General features: G+C 40.8%; 1 protein-coding gene across 2 annotated transcripts in view; it reads left to right on the top strand.

Moving 5' to 3' along the window:
• negr1 (neuronal growth regulator 1) overlaps positions 1–20,398 on the top strand; it is a 228,596-nt gene that overhangs the window by 156,291 nt on the left and 51,907 nt on the right. For both annotated transcript variants that reach the window (XM_082505589.1, XM_082505590.1), the window contains exon 4: positions 8,257–8,388. In XM_082505589.1, coding sequence (XP_082361715.1) covers positions 8,257–8,388 — 132 coding nt within the window. The remainder of the gene's footprint in view (positions 1–8,256; positions 8,389–20,398) is intronic.

Below are 20,398 nucleotides of genomic sequence, written 5' to 3'. Positions count from 1 at the left end.
TGAGCATGGACGCGCTTGTTTTTTTAAAAGGTTCCTTCATGTAATGATCTGCTAGAGGGTGTGGGGGGGCCACAGCCCCGTCCTCCAGGGCATGAAGCAGGTATGGAGGAGATCAAAACTCCAGACATCCAGAGGCCCCCAGAACACAAGAGACCAAGGAAGACCAACAGAGGGGCAGCTGCGCCACTGTCCCAGAAAGAGCTGAGGAGAGTCCCAGATGAGGGCTCACTCAGCAGCCGCGGAGCAGAAGCCAGGGGGAGTTGCAGTGACGCGCCCGTGAGCTCCGCCGGCAGCCAGCTGTGCCAGAGTGACCGAGCCCCAGGCCGAGAGGCCGAGGGCACCCCGCCCCCGAAGTGGCCCGAGCGAGCCCCAGGCTCCAGGCCCCGACAAGCAGCCACCAGGAGCCGGTGTGTACCTGGACGCCCATCCCCGGACACAAAGAACCACCAACGCACCGATGTCTGAGGGCGTCTGCCACTGGCAGGGGAAGTGGTGGGGGGAGATAGGCCTCCTTGGAGGGCCTGAGATGTCCCCAGAGAGGTGCCGTCTGATACCCAACCTGACATATAGACACAGACATACAGGCACACACAGACACAAACATCCATTCCCACCCTCATGCTCTCATATTTTATTCTCATTTCTAATTTTGTCCTTCCTGGTCACACCAAATGAGTGAAATCCTAACATCGATGGTACCAAAAAGGTTTGCTGCAAATAATGATGCTCTACTTCAAATGACGAACACCTCTACTGCTCAACTTCTGCTGCGTGATAGTGTAGACCTAGAATTGAACTGAATTAAACTGATCACTGGATAACTATTACTGTGAGCGCTGAATGTGTTTCTCTTTGAAACTGATTCAGGAATTTAGCTTTCATAAAAATTTAGCTTTTGATTTCTTGGTTAACACTGATCTTGTTTTTAAATAGTTTATTCTTGTTCAAGCGACCGCTCACATCCAGTAGTAGGAACATGTCTTTGTGCAGGTCAGAAAATCCAATAATAAAAAAACAAAGTACACCAAAAACACTGTTGGATGAATAGCAAAGACAGGGGTGTGGGATATATAAGCACAACAAAAGGCTGATAGTGTTTGCTATGTTAGGCATGGGAAAACTCATGTAACAGTAGCAATGACCATCCTTTTCCATTTGGTTTGCCTGACCGGGTTTGCTAGCATTTGATAACTTCAGAGATGTCATTATGTTCACATTGAATCAGCACAAGGCTGCATATTTTCTACAGAATTATGAACACTCGCAAACTGGAATATTTAGCTCCGTCAGTTTAATTGGAAGCCTACATGCCACCTGTGTATATCACTAAAGGGTACTGTTGAGCGTGGGAGACATTATTACTCACACCTGTTTCTCATTATTGTGATCTGCTCATGTGAAATGGATAGCATTCGATTGCTTCTCTAGGCTGAAGCGCGTGAAGATTTTTTCCCTTTCCAAAAGCCCACAAAGATGCTTGTCTGTGTTCAGCGGAGGTCACGCCCACAATTTTTTTTATTGCACGTCTATGCCCTCGCTATTTGGCACCAGCAATGCTGGTGGTTTCAAATAATTATGTATTTTTATTTTATCAGTGTATCAATGCCATCTCACTGCAGGGTCTCAAGTGTTTCACAGTCAGCCTCATCTCTGTGGTCAGATGTTCCAAACCAGCAAGGTGCAAGTAAGACAGATGACATCTGGTGAAATCAGTGTGGTCTGGTAGCATTTGATCTGGAAACCCAAATTACGTAGGCTGTTCCAGAATAACCCAGCATTTAACTGTCATGGTACCACTCAAGCAGAGCAATTCCCAACCACACTGGTGCAGGTTACTGGTGCAATCACTGTTAATGGTAACCGCATGGCAAGCCAGAATGGCATTATGTGGGTGGATCACAATGCACTTCAATGTGCTGCCCATTTAAAACACAGTTAGTTTTGTGTGCATGCAATATTTTTTTGGTCTGTGTTAATAATAATAATAATAATAATGGATTGCATTTATATAGCGCTTTTTGGAACCCCTCAAAGCGCTTTACAATACCACTATTCATTCACTCACTGGTGGAGGCAGCTACAGTGGCATCCACAGCTGCCCTGGGGCAGACTGACAGAGGCGAGGCTGCCATATCACGCCGTCGGCCCCTCTGGCCATCACCAGCAGGCGGTAGGTGAAGTGTCTTGCGCAAGGACACAACGACCGAGACTGTCCGAGCCGGGGCTCGAACCGGCAACCTTCCGATTACAAGACAAACACCCAACTCTTGAGCCACGATCGCCTGTGTTGAACCTTGTGTGAGTTCTGCTCAGTTGTGACTGTTTAAGTTTTTTGTTTTCCCGTTGGTTCCGAATCCTGATAGAAGGGTACCTGAATCAAAACAACCAGCAGGTTGATAAATGCCAGAGACCAGTTACTGCCATCATTTAGGATGGACACCAGCTTGCTGCCTACCAGCTTTAATGCTTTTAAGTATAATTACTCATTCTCTAAAACTGTGGACAGCCCACTAACAGGGGCTCCAGACCTTCTCTGCTCCCTGTACACTTTCCTGCTGTTTTTCCTTTTTCAGTCATGTCCCTGCCTGCTGAGATCAATTTTATTTGCTTTTATCTGTTTTGTGTATTTTTAATTGAATTGGTAGCATTTTTATTCTTTTCACCATTCATATGTGAGTGTTGCTTTGTGCATTAGTCTGCAACTCTTTTACATTTTACCTGCACAAAAGGTGCTATTCCAGAACTGATTAAATGAAGCTCCAGTAAATCAGTGCCGGCCTTTAAGTCTATGTAGTCTTAAAGATGATGGTGGTATTGGGCTTGTGGGGCTATAGAGCTTAGTGGGACTGAACCATCATCACATTAATTGACTACATCTGTAATGCACTAGCTGTGACCAGTCACACTGCCTTCCATTTACCATAATTAAGCCACAGCAGTTTCACCTGGATTCTATGATTAAATATAGACTGACATCATGTCTCATTCCTGTTGTGAATGATTCCAATTTGCTCTCATATCCCAAGTCTTCACTGCCTCTTTTATCTGCTCTGTGTACTCACAGTTCAGTGATATTGAACTCGCTGTGGGTTGTATTTATGCTGTGTCAATACTGAAATAAATGCGAGGTCGTCATTTTTCAAAGCGGTTAACTGGAGGCATTGAAAAGTCAGACGCTTTTTTTTTTTAATATCATGTGACTAACCGAGCATAGATGACCCATTCTGCATCAATTTGCTTACCAGGAAAGCTACACTTGTTAGTAGCATTGGAAAATCTGACATCAGACAGATTACAACAGCCTCATTTAATACTAGACAAATCATCCTCAGCGTTTACAAGAATTCTCCAAACAATTCAAGCAAACCTGCCTTAATTTATCTCTCAAATGTAAATACTTTTGTCAGTGAACAAAGCAAACTATCTTTACATCATTGTTTACAGTCACGATTAGTCACGTTGTCAATACAACAGTTTCTTCAAGTATTTTCTGATGTTGACTGCAGGTAAGGTTTTGTAGACAGTAATTGAAAAAGTTGTTGAAGAGCAAAAAGCTGCACTTTTTTCTGTGTGGCTTATATCAGTTTCAACAAAGTTACACATTTCTGTATAAGAGACTGATTGCAAGAGACTGTAAAAGACTCACATTTCCACTTTTATATTGTTTTATACTGTAAATTGTTGACAGCGTACGTCACTGCAAAAAAGGAAAAAGGCTGTACTCTTACAACAGTCCATAGCAGAAAAAAGCATCACAGCGAAACCTGCAGTAGCTGGATGGGACAAAAGATTCTTTCAGTGCCGTTCTGCAAAGGAAAATAAACGTTGTGTGGATGGGAACCTGTGGGTCAAACGATAGCATCATCTGGAGGTGCAGAAAGACTGCGCTCTAACAAGCTATACAGCACTGCAGGTACAGTTCTGACTCAAGAAAGCACTTTCCTATGTTTTCAATTTTAATTTTGAAGTGTTGTAAATGCTTTTTTAAAATATTTACTTCAATGATCAAAAAGGTTTATTTAAAAAGAATATATATTTATAGAGAATGTGGTTGACCGATTATGAAAACATGGTACAACACTTTTACAAAGAGGATCTTAAAAGGCTGAGGTGTTATTCCACACCCTTAAAAACCAATCTGCGGCATTTTTATACTGCAGATTCATATGTAGATTTATGATTGTCTTTCGTCCTGTCTCCTTCCCTTTACACGCAGCTGGTCACGGCAGATGGTTTCCTGTCCCTGACCCTGGTTCTGCTAGAGCAGGGGTAGGCAACTCCAGCCCTCACGTGCCCGGTGTCCTGCAGATTTTAGCTATGACCCTCGGTCAACACACCTGAATCAAATGATTAGTTCACATGTGTCCAACTCCAAGGCTCGAGGGCCGGTGTCCTGCAGGCCACTGGAGAACTTCAAGACATGTTGAGGAGGTAATTTAGCCTTTGAATCAGCTGTGTTGGATCAAGGACACATCTAAAACCTGCATGACTCCGACCCTCGAGGCCTGCAGTTGCCCACCTCTGTGCTAGAGGTTCCTTCCTGTTAAAAGGGAGTTTTTCACTACCACTGTTGCCAAGTGCTTCCTGATATTGGCTGATCCGATCTGTTGGGGCTTTCTCTGTATTATTGTAGGATCTTTACCTTACAATATGAAGCACCTTGGGGTCACTGTTGTGATTTATTGCTATATAAATAAAACATAATTGAATGCAAATGAATTGAAAAATATGTAAGCATCATGCTTAACATTTTTTCTTTTTTCTTCTAATGTAATCGACCTCCTGTAGAGGCAGGGAAGTGAGTGATTGTGGAAAAAAGCTCTTTCCTGTGGAAACTACAGCATTTCGTAATATGTAGCAGCAGTACTTGGCCTTGTGGGTCACTGCTTTTGATTTCATTGCCTTATTAAAGACACTAGTGCATACCGTGGATTTCTAAGCCCTGTGTGTCTTTAATACCAAGTATAGTGAGTATAGAGCCGGAGGGTGTGTGTGTGTCTCTGTAGTATGGAAGCTTGCATTTCTTTATAGTATATATGTTGTTAATTAAGTTTATTTATATTGGTCATTTCTAAAGCGCAGCTCTCAGAGTCTTCACAATAAAAAACAAGCATCAGATAACTCTAATCATCAAGCCAAAATGCAACCGCTAATGGGCCGCAATGATCCACGAGAGCTGTGTTTGCAACAAGTAGACATTCATTTTAATGACTATACCTGGTTTTAGCGGTGTCATGTGGGTAATACTAACACACATGCAAGCAATTTTATATGAAAAAAGCAAACATTCTGCCTTCTTTATGATCAATTAGATACTATAAAGCAGTCTGAAAACTCAGATAGCAGATAGCAATGATGATAATTAGGGTATATGGGGAAATTATTATGATTCAGCTGCCCCAAATTAATTGGCAGATTGCATCATTTTTAACTCTATATTACAATGACAGTTGGAAGGGTTTTCAGAGCTGACAAAACTTATCCACTGTGCAGTCTGTCTCTGCCTTCTGAAACTCTTTCAAATTTAAATTAAAATGACTGCGCTATTACAGCTTTTCTCGGTGGCTTTGATGCATTTCAAATGATCAAAACTGCTCGTTAAATCATCTAGTCACTTGTGCACATCATAAAAGCACGTTCTCATTCTTTTGAACAAATTGCCAAATGCAAATGCTGAGAACGATCAAAAAATATACTAAGAAAAATACACGATATGACCAGTAAAGCAATTGTCACGTTCTGGCTTTGCTTCCGTTCAGTAAGTCCACTTAATAGATGGAAACATTAACAATACTATGTAGTTAAAAATGACTTCAATTTGTGTATTAATCTCTTTGTTCAAATACAAGCTGTACATGTATCATCAGGCCAAGGTGCCACACAGATATGTAAGCTATCTTAGATGATTAGCTTACTACTGAAAGCCACCCACTGCTTATATTCAGCAGCTAATGCCTCTTCCCTTGTAATATTGTTGACATTGGGACTTTGTAGCATACCATGTCTCTCAATCTAATGGATTGCTATTTATCTTTTGCTATGAGAGATATGCCCGAGTGAAATTAGAAAACGGCAGTGTGTTATTTAAAATAAAAACCGGTTTGCAATCTTTGCACGAGTAATTTAATAGCACATGGAAATACTGTGCATTGCATCCTGGTACTGTAACCTTGTCTAGACAAAATCACATTTTTATTACATCAGACGTGCTCTCCACCATTTGATTACTATATTGACACACTCTGCTGCACACCCTCTCACACATTAGTGGGATTAAGTCAAAAACGAAACAAAGGCGGTGCACCCACTGAAGATTCCTCTTCACTTGTGTCCCAGCCGCTTACCATCCAGCTCCACAAAATTAGAGCCCTTTGTGTGATGTCTCCATCCATGTGCTCTCTTGGCACACTAACTGGTGTGGTTTTTCAGACACATTCAGTGCTTATTTATGGATTGTTTTCTCAAACGCTGGCCCTTTTATTTATTTATTTATTTTGCAGTTGTTTGTGTTGCCACAATATCTTTGCCAAGACTCTTGGACTTCATTGTTGCCACCACGACAGTGTGAGGAGAGACAAGAAAACTTATTATCGACAGTTCCTTCGGTTTCAAGTGTTTTGACACAGTGGTTTGCAGATAAAAAGAAAAAAATGCCCACCAGGGTTGGAGAATGTGGCATTACATATAAAATCCAGCTCACTTGCAGGCAGCACCGAATGGCAGCTGTTCTGGAACACAAGTTGTCTTTATTCCGACTCCTCTCTTATAAGATCTGGCTAAATCGGGGTTAAATCTCTGTGGTTTTCTGTATGGTACACTGTGCTCAGTTTAACTTGACTGTGTGCTCTGTTTGAATCCCATGCCTTCTGAGTCTGGCCACACATCTTCCATCCCAAACCACCATTACCAGGCTGAAAGGTTCTGTATAAATAGATTTCACACTGAGCACCACTGGGTTGGAAATTAATTGTTGTCTGGGGAAAAATCTACCACAGTTTCTCTTATATGTACACAGAGCAGCCTGCTGAGATATTTTAACCATTTGTTACACGCACACTCACAAGCTAAATGATCTAAACAGTCTTATAGGTGTGATTTTAATCGAAACAGAACGTGTCTTTGCTGTCAGTTGGAGCTTATTGGCCGTGATTATCAATAATTGGACAGATTTTTCCATTACGTTGTTTTAAGTGGCTGGTTTAACATGTTAAATAGAGCTTCAGATTATGCTATTTTCAGTGTCGATTAGCCGAGTCGTCATTTTCATATTTCATCTTCCAGTGAAATTGTGGTTATATATAAACGATGTATTCATACATAAAGAAGCACAAACATAAGCACACATACTGAGAAACAGGTTCCAGATGAGTGCTAAATAAATGGCGGCAATGATTAATTGGTTATTAAAATAGTTGTTCATTAATTTTGTTTCCATCAGTGACTCAACTATTCATTCTAACGACAGCATTAAATAAAACAATGAGTGGCTTACCCATAATGCTGGCTGAGATAAACTTCATTTACATTCATTCGCTTTGGCTAAAAGTGTGTCATAGCCTTGAACACTTTCCAGCATTTGCTGCTTTGCCTTTCTGTCTTTCAGCTTATATCCTTCAGATATAAAATGATTAAGAATTCCCACATTTATGCCACTAATGTATTTATTCCTGATGGCTGTATCCGAATTGTTCTGGAAACCATATTATTCTGTGTCGCTCTACTTTTCTCCGCGTTATTATTAATGCAGTTTCTAGCATCAGAAATTAGCCGAGTGAGTCTATCTCTGTTAGCCTATTTTAATTTGAGTGTTGAGTGGACATCTTTGTGTGGATTTGCATGTTTAAAGTGGGCCATGCCACTGTTGTTATGCCAGTAAAGCACTGACATGTGCATTGAGCCATCAAATCTGTCTGTCTTCAGGGACAGCTCTAACTGCATTGCGTGGGGTTGAGCAAACGATGAGCGGATGACTGGGAATACACCATTATTACCTACCGCTGTATCAATATAAATAGATCAATGCTCTGCTGGTCCGCTGCTATTTTAGGATGCAAGGAAGGTAATCAGGAGTTCAATGCAATATCTAATTGTATTGCATCTTCTACTCAGACTTAAACTTACAAATAATTTGCTACAAATGAGGCCTTTCCACCCACTAACCACAGGCAGCACAAAATGCCTTACGCATGCGCGTACGTGTTTGTATTCTGTGTAGACATGGTGGTAAGTAGTTTGCCTCTATTCTTCTATTTCCAGCCAAGAAGTATGACAGTGGCGAAAATCTTAACATCACTGGGATCACAAAGGACCAGGCTGGAGACTACGAATGCAGCGCTTTAAATGACATTGCCTCTCCCGACACCAAAAGAGTAAAAGTCACAGTCAACTGTAAGTACATCTCCTTCTTCTTCCTTGGGTTCCCGTGTTTTTTTGTGCACCGGCCTTGCAGATCCACGATCCCTGACGATGCACTTCAAGAAAGTATACTATCCAGAAGTTTGAGAAAGTCGAGAGCTAAAGAAGTTTCTTAATATTTAATGCGAGAATTCCCTTTTTGTCGGTGCATGTAGATGATTAATTCACACTAAGGAAAGGTCTGACTGTTCTAAGCACTATTCCATTATGCAGGTAATGAGTCTTTCAAAAGTGTGAGGAGACAGTAATGAGGAGCCAGGGCATTAATGAATGATACTGGGCTTTAGCTGTCGTGGTCACATAGAAACCACCACTTGTAAGTAGAAGCAGAATTCGGGTGCTTGACTATTATTGCCATTCCCTTTTCTTTCAGAAGTGCACCTTTGCTTCACTGTTATTCATTGAAGTTTCTGTATAGATGCCCTCTGCTAAATCTCACTTTTGGAAAAGCTTATCAAGCACTCATCGACAGCGATGTGGGGAGGGAGGGAGGGGGAAGTGAAAGAAAAAAGGCTCGTCTTGGCCCAGTTAGTGAGTCGCATCCAGAAAGCTAATCGTGCAAGTTTTCTAATTCGGGTTTTAAGAAATTGACACGTACTTTTTTATATTCATTTTCAAAACGATTTTTAATCTGTTTCTGCAGATCATCTGTATCCACCTCCATGTATTAAGACAGTGTTCATGCCCGCTTTGGTACAAAACCAAGAATTGTGGCCATTATTTCTGGGTAATGCCTGGCTCTAATGAGCTGGGTCTGAGTGAAGTTTCAGAGGCCAGTTATTTATAGCTCTACTGAGACGTGGGTTCAAGGATGAAAAGTGCTTTGACAACTGGCTGTGTCTTTATGGTACAGAACAAAGGAGATGTTCTCTGTGATTGATAAGGCATGTCATAGTCAGACGCTGAATTTTAAGCTGAGACGGCGGGGTTATGTGGGCTTAGCATTCGAACTGAGTGAATTGATTAGGAAGACTTTTCTTTGCTGTCAGACATAGTCTTCACAGTTTGAGCCCCTGAGCCATAGTTGGGGTGGGAGCGTGTTGTATTTGGTCAAGTGCTCAGGCCTGCTGGACAGTTATCTCAGGTTGCTTCCGCCATTGATTCGCTCGTTGCTATTGATCTATACCGCAGACGACAATGATCCAGATATCTGTCTGTGACTCCTTTGATCTTATTGTATAAATTGGTTTCTGAGAACTATTTATAAATTTCCCTTTGATCTGATATTTTACATAATCCTTCAGTACAGCAGATATTGAGTTGCTCCGCTTCACAAATAGAAAGTGTCTCTATTACAAAAGAGTTAAACGTATGGACCAAAAACTCTCGCACATTACATCAGCCTGCAGGGTAATGAATAATTAGTTTTTGTAACACAGCCAGCCTAACTGCAACACCTTTATGGAATATACTATAAAAATGAAAAATGTAAAGGAGACAGTTTGTTGGACAGTGTTATCAAAAGCAGCAGGAGGATGTTGAGCGATTACTTTGAAATGAGATTTTTAGAGTCGATGTCAGTTGAAAGCCATTATCTCCAAAGTGTTTCTTTTCAGGAATGAAGTAACACAGCCTTCAGTGAGGTCGATGATAATTCATTTTTGAAATAATCCAATGGGTCTTAAAAGGGTTTTTTTTTTTTTGTGCGCTAGCGAAGTGGGAAAAATATCACCTTTTATAAAGTGGCACGCAGTCCTTAAATTTAGGTGAAGTATCGTTAAAGATCCAGATGCTATAAAGTCATTGCCGAATGACCAATTAAGAAGAGGCTCCACAGTCGCCCCTTTCTCTTAATATAAAATACACAAAAAACTTTCATGTAATTTAGGAAAGGAGGCATACCCTGCACGAGCTGTCTTAAGAAAAATGAGCTTGTGGATTTGTTTTTCCACTTTACATGTGCAGTACCATGGCAGTGTGTTTGGGATCATTGTCAACAGTACAAGTGCATCTGCGAACAGAGAAACCTTTGTGCATTTCCAGTATTTTTTGACCAAACACCAACAAAATATTAGAGAAATGCTTTTAACTTTTCACACATTCGGACTCGTAATGCTGGCATCGTCACACCTCAGTGGCGGTGCATCTTACCCCCCAAAAAACCTAAAGTATTTATGATTTTTTTGCAAGTTTCACATTCTCAAACCCATCAGGTGGGCCAGTTCAGAGATTTTGCTGGGCCCGTTATGGCTCTTGGGCCATTGGTTTTGCACCACTGATTTAGAGAGACAGCTTGATGGGCATCCGCCGTACACATGAAATATCTGATAGAGCTCTTGTGTGACATGTATACACATTTTCATTCATAATTTGTGTGCAGTAAGACTAGAAGGTGTCTGATAAGTGTTTGAGCAGGCGCTGTACATCTTTGGGGCCACCCTTTCAGTTATAAATAATGGATTTCATAATTATTTACATGCTGTTTGAGCTACTGCAAACACTGTCAGATTTTTCTAGCCTCACAAGCATTTCACACACGAAAGGTCCTGTGTTTTATTACGGCTGTTTAGCATTCAAGGTGCTGAATAGGTAACAGAGAAGAAGCAAAAAATGCAGCTGACGTTAAAGAGGCAGGACTTTGTTTGTCGGCTTCCTCAAATGGGACTGAAAAGTTCTTCAATATTTTGTGCCCTGTAGCTTCAAATAGTCAGCGACTGTTTTCAGAGCATTTTGTCAGTATGCTTTTCATGCTTGTATTTTTCATCAAAGTTGCCTCTTCCCTTTTCTCTCTGCATGGTGACTGGTGACACATGTGCTCATCTCTAAAGATAAGGAAGCAGAATGAATGAATTAAAGTTGTCCATTGGAGCGACTGATTTGGCCACAGCAGGCAGAGCTTTAGCCAGCTGGTGGCCACTCTTCACTGCCTCCTCTCCTCACTGGCACACTTCTCCTCCTGTGAAGTAAAAAGAGAAGCATTTGGATTGTGTCCCAATCTACTGTATCATTCATGCTCTGCTGTCACACATCAGGCTGTATTCACCAGGCACCCAGGAGTGTGGGCTATTGATGAGGGGCTGAGCGTATTAAAATCTGTATTAAGATAAAGACATTAGCTGACATGGAAACTCAAACAAGAGAGAATAATTATGCAGCAAGAAGCAAGAAATTAACTTTATTAAAAATATTACACTGCATGGACACGTGCTCATACAGCTGTTTTACAGCTGTATGTCTCACAAAAGAAGCCTGCTAATTTTGTGAAGGCCCTCCTGGGAGACTGTGCAGGTGTCAGTTTAACTCTCTAACTTAAACAGTACACAGCACAGAAATTCAAATATTCTTTTTGCTTTTTTATTAAGTCACTCAACACTGAACTATGAATCATCCGAGCATAAAAAACACACCTGACTCTAAGAAGTGTTTCTAAGAAGCCGTTCTTAAGGGAAACAGGACGAAAAGCTGAGGTTTGCCAAATTACACAAGAACTAGAATGAAAATCAATGACAGCAGGTCTGATGGAGTCATGAATACTAATATTCGGTTCAAATAGTCAGAAGTGGGTGTCTGCAGCCATCTGCAAAACACAGTGGGGGCTCTGTTTGGTTTGGAGCTGCATTTCAGCCAGTGGTGTCGGGGATCATGTCAAAACTAAAAGAATTATGAATGCAGAAACGCACAGACAGATTTGGATTCGCCCTGCGATGCCATCTGGAAGCCATTTCATTGGCAGCAGCTTTAATTTCAGAATGACAATGATCCCAAACACACTGCCAAAGTCGCCAAAGCACACCTTTTACAATACTGGCAGTAGAAAAAAGAAAAACGCACAATGGAACATTACAAATCATGGATTGGCCTCCCCTGAACTCTGGATTTTCGATCATCTTGACAAAGAACAAAGCAAAAGGCAGCCAGCATCCAAATAAGAGCTTTGAATGTTCTTCAAAAAGCTGAACTATCTGTGAAGACTACTTAAAGAAATGACGAAAAAGCTTCTTAGCAAAACACAAAGAAATGAGAGGTGGAGTAACAGAAAGGGCGCAGCGTTATCGTTCGATATTGTTAACGGTGTAAGCGGCTATCGTGGCGTGCTTTGACCCCATTATGGTATCACCACTGATCCTCTTTTTTCTTGCTAACAGCAGTTAAATGAAATGAATTCATATTCATCAGTTAGTGAAGTCTGTAGTATTTTTTCCTTCATCATTCTAATAAGACAGCATAGGATTGAGTGACACTGACATTTCAAGGGTTAACAGTCTAATTAAATACATGTCCAGACAATTTTGTTCAAAACAATGGCGTTTTTCAAAGCTGTGGGTATAGCTGACCTCTGGGCTAATTGCAGATTAGGGCCAATAATTAAAATAAGCAAACCAAGGTAATGAAAATAAAATTAAGCTCGAACATATTTGCAGTTTTAATAACACCGGGCCACTAAGCCTGCCATTTGGTTCTCTATGATAGGAGGAGTTAGAGGCAGACGTTCGCAGGCATTGTCACTGCCCGAGTGTTAAGTCCAGTACATGTAACCCCAGCATGGATTTCTCTAAGGCTCAAATGTCCTACCTTCATGTGGCAGCATTAATTAAATTATGGCCTGAGAGGGCTTCTTGCCTTTATGCTCCTGGCGATAAATGAACGGCGACTGAATACTTTTATCATCTAAACCTGAACGATGGCAGTCATCCATAAGGTCGCACTAGAATCAGATTGGCTTAAAAAACCCTACTTGGCGAAAGAATATTTCAGCTGTGATTCTACCTGATGAAATTTGATCTCTGACCTACTTTTTAAAATTTACATATTCATCTTCACTGCAGGTGGGTGCCGTTACTGGCTGAAATTCTCACTGCACAGTGTGACTCAAAAGCATAAATATCACATCTAGGTGGTTGAGTCGGAGGGATGAATGAAAAGGAAACCACCGTGGAACACCTCCGCCTGAGATAAAACGCTGGTGTTTGATTAATTAATGAAGCCACCTTATAGCAGATTGAAGGCATCCATTACTAACACTACAGATAAAACAATAACAGAAGCCTGTTTCTGTTTTAAGACGAACAATCAAAGGTGTTTGACCTCGCTTTCTAGTTTAGGGAGCTCTTTTCCTCCAGAGAGAGGTGTCGGCTCCTCTTATTGAACGAGTGAGAATACAGGGTTTGAACATCATCATGTTGCAAGATGAGATTTGACAGTTTGCACAAACTTTAGTCACACACGGAAGAAACGGAGACAGCTAACTGTCTTGTCGTGCTACGTTTTATTTGCCCGTCACTGTTTCAGTTGCTTCATCTGAAGCTGTTTGAAATATCTAGAGGGAATTTGATAGCGTGGCACAAATGTTTACATAAAGATTTTAATCCTAACTCAAAAAACTCTGGACAAAATTTTACAGAAAATGTCAACTTTGCAGATATCCAGATGTTTTGCAGAAGTACAATTTGGCTATTATTTGAAATAAGAAGCACGAGGAGGCGACATAGAGTCAGTTATTCATTTATTTTACGTTTATCTTCTTAAGATGAACTTAAGAAAATGAAATCAGCAGGGTTCTTTTAGGACTCTTTTACATGCTTTTACATTGGGCTACATTCCTGTTAATTTTAGCTTATTTAATTAAATAATACGTTTAAATCATGCATATATTCACCTGACCTACATCTCTTAGAAGCTAAATATAAAGGCACTCCATTCATTATACCTCCACCATGAATGTAAATAAAGCTATAGAGAAGTACTCGACTGCTGTGAGATCCTTCTGAATTTCTCCTGAAGCTTGGGAAAAATAACTCAGCGATGCGATAACACATCTTTTCAAATTCAAATTTGTCACACACACACAACCATACACAGTATGACATGGGGGTGAAATGCTTGTAGCTGTACAATGCCCGACCATTAAATGACAGAAGAAAAGTTTTACAATATTTACAATTTACAGTTTACTACAAAATTTACAAATTAACTTAGGAATTTACAGTAAAGAACGTGCAAATAGCAGAAGAGATTATAAAGATAAGGATTATAAATTATAGGAATTATAGGATTATAGGAAATGTGTGGTGACGTGTGTGAGAGTCCAGTCTTATAGTGACGTGTTTGGGAGAGTCCAGTCCTACACCTGGTTCAGGGCCCGAATAGCCTGGGGGAAGAAGCTCCTCTTCATTCTCTCTGTTTTGGCCTTAAGGGAGCGGAAGCGCTTCCCAGACCTCAACAGTGAGAAGAGTCCATTGTTGGGATGGGAGAGGTCCATCATAGTCTTCCTAGCTTTGGACTTGCACCGCTTGGTGTAGATGGACAGCAGGTCAGGGAGCTCTGATTGAATGATGCGTTCGGCTGAGCGCACCTCTCTTTGCAGATCTCGTCTGTCCTGCTTGGTGCAGATGTTTGCCGTCAGGACGCTCTCGATGGTGCAGGAGTAGAAGTTCTTGTGCACCTTCAGTGGCAGATGGAAGTCTCTAAGTCTTCTGAGGAAGAAGAGACGCTGACGGGCTTTCTTAACCAGGGAGTTGATGTGGCAGGACCATGACAGGTCCTGAGTGATGTGGACACCCAGGTATCGGAAACTGTCCACTCTCTCCACTGGCGTGCCACTGATGATGAGGGGTTTGTAATTCCTCGCCTGCTTTGTAGTGAAGTCCACGATCAGCTCCTTAGTCTTGCTGATGTTTAGGAGGAGGTTATTTTCCTGGCACCAGGTCTCCAGGTTCCTAATCTCCTCCAGGTAGGCCGTCTCGATGTTGTCGGAGATCAGGCCCACAACAACAGCTTTGTCCGCTAAGTTGACTATTTTCTAATTTACGTTAGCAACCATTGCATTGTTTTTCCTGCACTTTACGCATTCATTATACTGTTTCTTAAGGTGTATCTTGAGGCAGCTGAAAAGTTTGTGTTCCTTTGCAGCGCAGACAAAACGCTTTGAATATGATTTATAATCGGTTGAGATAACTTGTGCTAAATCTGAAGTATTTCCAACAACAATGATGATCTTCTTTGAGGGACAAGCTCTTCTCCGTCTGCTGTGGCAGACATTAGAAGTTTGATCTCTGTCTGTCTTTTAGCATAGCTTCAGTCATCGAGTCATACGAGTCCAGGAAAGTTCAAGTTGCTCAGTGCTGGGAACAGCTGTGATTGGCACATGCTCAGGTGCCACTTGATATGCTTTTACTTTGTGTTCTGTAGCTGGAGCGTGTGTTTTTATTATTGCTCAATCGTGGTCATTAAACTGTGTCATCACGCCCTAAATTAACATTATTGGTATTTACCAAAATGATTGTAATGTTTTTGTAACGATTAACCACCAATATGTGCAAGCTCGTTATTCAAAATGATGGTTTTATAAACAGAATGTAATTATTGTCGTTCGCCATTATTTTTAAATTTACTGTTTTAAGGCACAGTAGAATTTTTGATTAAGATGTAAAACTAGTTATTTTCTTGCATTCCTGAACAGACAGATTCGTTTTAATGGTTGATGTCGTGCTTGATTTATTAATAAGCTCTCAGAGAAGTCCAGTGTGCCGCGAATAAAAATGTTGATTACATTTCAGTGAATTCAGTGAGTTTTATTTTTTAACAGGTTTTTTGACAGATTTCTAAAAAGTATTTGTGTTTTCTCTTTTTAACTAATTTGTTAAGCCCTGTATACAAAACTTTTCTCCAGGAGCCAGGAGGCTTGTCAAGTTAAAAGGCATCAATTACTAAAAGGTTGAGGTGAATGTATGTAAGAGTTTGCATGTATAATTTTTACCCTATGTGGATTAGAGAAAATGCAAAATAATTTCAAACTCGTGGACCCAGTTTGTTTGTTTTTAACCATTGAAGATGTGTGCTGTACACAGTTCAAAGAAACGATTGAAAGCCCAAAATTCCCATTATATTCATGCCCACGGTGAGCGTATACAAACTTCTGACCGCGTGTAATTTTGTATGACAGCATCCCTCGATTCAGGCTAAAGCTTTAACCAGTTCAGGTTTGTCTTCCTTTTTAATATCACTTTGGCTCCTTCGTGGCAAGCTTGCTTGTCAGAGTGAAAGCGTACCCTGTATGCTTCGGAGTTTTCCAGCCATTTTTACGCCTCCTTCCTCCTCCAGTACCCTGCAGCTGTGAATTCTGCTCACATATTCGCCATGGCTGTGATTGTAAAAAGAAGAGCACCTCGCTCTTTCCTGCTTACACTAATTGTCCAGCAAAACTGTGATCATTTTAATCACCATACACATCAGAGCTGCTGTGAGCAATTTAACCAGTGGTATTGATAGCTTTCTGAAAAAAATAAATAAATCAGAATGCAGGAGCACACTGCGAATACTTCTAATTCTTTACATCACCTGGTCTTTTGTTTGCTCCTAACCTTCCTTTCCCTCTAATACCCCAGCCGTCCAGGCCTGTTTGGAATTCAGGCCCCGGCCTGGTAGATACACCCACAACATGCTCCTCTGCTGACAGAGTGGTTGTGGGGAGTCACGACCATCTCTGATAAATAAGAGACTAAAGTTGTTTACTTGTGTTCAGTAGACACATCTTCATGACCACCCAACATTACAATGTCAAGTAATGACACTGGAGTAAACAGCTATTAGCGGCGTGTGGGCATGCTTTATTTATTTATTTATTTGATAGTTATTGAATTTACAAAGAATCATTATACACCATAACAGCTGCATAGAGGTATGCAGGATTTATTACATTTTGCAAAATGCAATGACCTACATACTGTGTGTCCATATCAGGCTCAGCGCAGCGGTGGATGGTGAGGTTGAATCAAAGGTGGAATAAACGTTCATCGCACAGTTCAATGAAAACTGGCGTCGGGAGTATTTTCAAATCAGACATGCAGTCTCCGTTGAGCGTTTGTCGACAGTTTGCCCTATCTGTTGAAATACTGTGGCTTACGATTCAAAAGAGAAGGCTTCCTAGAATTGGATTCTGATCCAATCCTAAGTAGAGTTAAAGCCAGTACCCTCAAGCTGTTTGGATGTAAATCCATCTCTCTACATCTCTCCAAAGCTCTCGTCTTGATTGCTATTTGGATTCCTTGCTGCATGAGGGGCATGAATAAATGAGCGGAAACTTGATCTTCTGCAGAATAAATGTTCTGGCTAGTACACTTCCTTTTTTTTCCTTTACTTCTAAACATTGGCATCCCATTTTAGTGACAAAATAAGTAATAATGTTGAGCGCAAGGTGAATAACATCACAGGCTTACATGAAATCGTCTATAACATGGTTATTATGTTCACACAACCGGAGATGACTTACTGCGCTCGCTCGTAACAATAGATTAATGACATTTCCGCGTGTGTCGACTGTACCATTGTCTTCATCGGAACAGCTCGCCAGCTCGTGTGTATTTAGGAAGATAGGTGAGGATTTGTGTACCTTGAGCCATTTAGTGTTAAACACAGACAATAGATTGAATCCCTGGTGTTGTCGACCCACACAGTCCTACACACTAAGCTGGTTATTTATATGCCTCGCATTGTATAAAAAGAAGGAACACAATGTTCCCTAGCTGTTCTGAATAGAAATCTTAATGAATTAATAAATCTTGGCAGTAGAACCATTCCTGACTGAGGGGGGAAAAAGCAGGACAAAGAAGCCCACAGATGGCAGTGGGGAACAGTGTCTCTGTGTGTAAGCTGACAAGTCATGCACTGATGAGTCCATTTCTTAATTGCAATGAAAACTCATTTTCAAATCTGGCTGAAGAGGTAGGGTTATTAATTGATCTTTTAATTAAAAAGCCTGCGTTCTCCGGGTTCTCTTGGCAAACAATAGTATGTAGCTAAATAAATCATATTCATCCTTGAAGCACACCAATTAATCATCAATTGTCACACGAGGATTGTTTAAGGGACGCTACTCAGCGAAGCCTTGTACATTAAGGTGTTTTGCTTTGTGAGCAAACCCTGTCCATTAATAAAGGTCACACTTGTTATGTATCTTTAAAGTGTGTGTATTTGTACAGTTTGCATAGACATTTGGAGACATCGGCTTTGTTTTGATAATGCAGATGTAATGGCTTTTGGTTCGTGATCGATCCGTAACTGCCCATTTGTCACCTGCCAGAGCCTTACACTCCTCATTTTTCTGCCATGCTTGTACTATTCCTGGACCCAACCGCTCACCCCCATCTGGTGGAGCCACCGTGACTTTAGGCATGATTTACAGCACCACCCCAGCATTCCCTAGACATTAAATTACCTGGATTATTGGGGCTTCATGGTTTTTAGTGCACTGCTTTGCATTACTCTCCAAAATCCGGATGGTGTATAGCACAATATATGATGATATAAGATATGCCAGCAAGGTAAAATTGGACTTATTGGATTGTACTGGGTTTTATGGTTGTGATCTGTCTTAACAGATCGCAGTGCCAAGGTCCAAATTGGGAGAACTTGATAATATTGATATGCATATAAAATTATAGCATTTTGCAATACCTGCAATGCTATAAGAGAGATTTTTCTATATTAGAAATCGCTGAAAGACAATTATTGGACCCAAATTGCTTTTTGAATTTGTCCATTTGCAGAAATACAACTGGCCTTCAAGAAAAGCTTTGTATTCTTAGTTACCGCTCTTGGAGTTTTGCAGCCTGTAGTGCTCGTATTGTATGCTGGCCAGTGGGATGATGCATTTACATGGTTCAAGTTTTCAAATTAAGTGCAGCAAATAGAAAAATGCTTAAAAACATTTGACTTTGCCTTTGCAAATAACCAACATCAGTTCCAACTCCACACTTTTTTGAATACGCGGCATGTTGCACGACTGGATCGCTGGTATTATTATTATACTGCGCTCTGTATTTAGAGCTGTGCTGTGGAACGGATGAGCACCTGAAGTGCCTAACATTTTTAACAGCACATTTTTCAATCCTTTCATTGTCTTCGTTTGATTTTTTTATCTGAGCATTTTAACCAACTACTGATGGAGAACAGTAAACCTAATTAACTATAAAAATAGGAAATCCTTTGAGTCTAATGAAGAAAGCACAGTGTTCATTTGACAAATAGCTGATCCAGCTGGTAATATATTAAAGGGAACACAGCAAAATAATCCAGAGAGGAAATGCACATTTAGAAAAACAATTTTCCAGCAGTTTTGTGGTTTGTAGTTCAGGGTCTATCCCTGGGTCCGAATGGATGTTTAAAGATATGCACATAAGCTTGATTGGTCAGCGTACCATAAAAGCAGTGAGTGTGTGTTACATTTTTCACAGAAAGATTATTTGCTAAACACGTCTGCAATGCTCGATTCAGTCAAATCCAGATAGTCTGAACAGTGTAGGTAATCATTTTATTAGAATCGTGGTTGTTTCTCAGTTACTTTTCATAAAACCTCTCCATGCAGGGCGGCCATGAAAAAACCCTCCATGCAGGAAAAACCCTCCTGGTATAATAAGAATGAAATAAATAAAATGTCTCTATGTGTGAGGTTTGAAGTATTGACTCACCTGACTGAGCCACCCTGTCCACTGTCCTAGTAACTGTACAACACGACAGCCGGGTCACCCTGGTGCTTTCAGAGCCTTCAGATAATCGATGGCCCCGCACAATACCACCAATGGAGGATTACGAGGACTTGCTAAGCCTCTGCTGGTCAGCATACTACATTGATTTTGTCATACTTGTTATTGGCTTATATTTCTGTGCTGCAGAGTACTGTTGCAATTTTCTCTGCTTCTTCTCATCTTTTTCTTTAAGTACATCTGTTCTGTAAAGCGCAGTGTCAGACACCAGACACTCTGATGTTACTTTATTATGTGCTTTAGAAACTTTTGTTTTCTTTTAGTTGCTGCAGGTTGTTACTGCTCCTCTGCAAAGCTGTCTTCGGGTGCAGTAACCACTAATGGTTATGTTTAAATATAGCTCTGAAGTAATCTGTGATGTTTGAACAGATCTTTGAAGTTTCTGAAGCAGAAAAATTTTGAGTTTAGACCACAGACACAAGGGTACACACACCCACAGTGCACATTCACACACAACATGCACAGGCATCCAGTCAAGGTCTACTAATACCCCCCCAGCATGG

This window comes from Aulonocara stuartgranti (genome assembly GCF_965226115.1).
Source record: "Aulonocara stuartgranti genome assembly, chromosome: 15".
In the NCBI taxonomy this organism is placed as follows: Eukaryota; Metazoa; Chordata; class Actinopteri; order Cichliformes; family Cichlidae; genus Aulonocara; species Aulonocara stuartgranti.
Note: the sequence above shows the minus strand (reverse complement) of the source record. Positions and strands in the feature narration are given on the sequence as shown.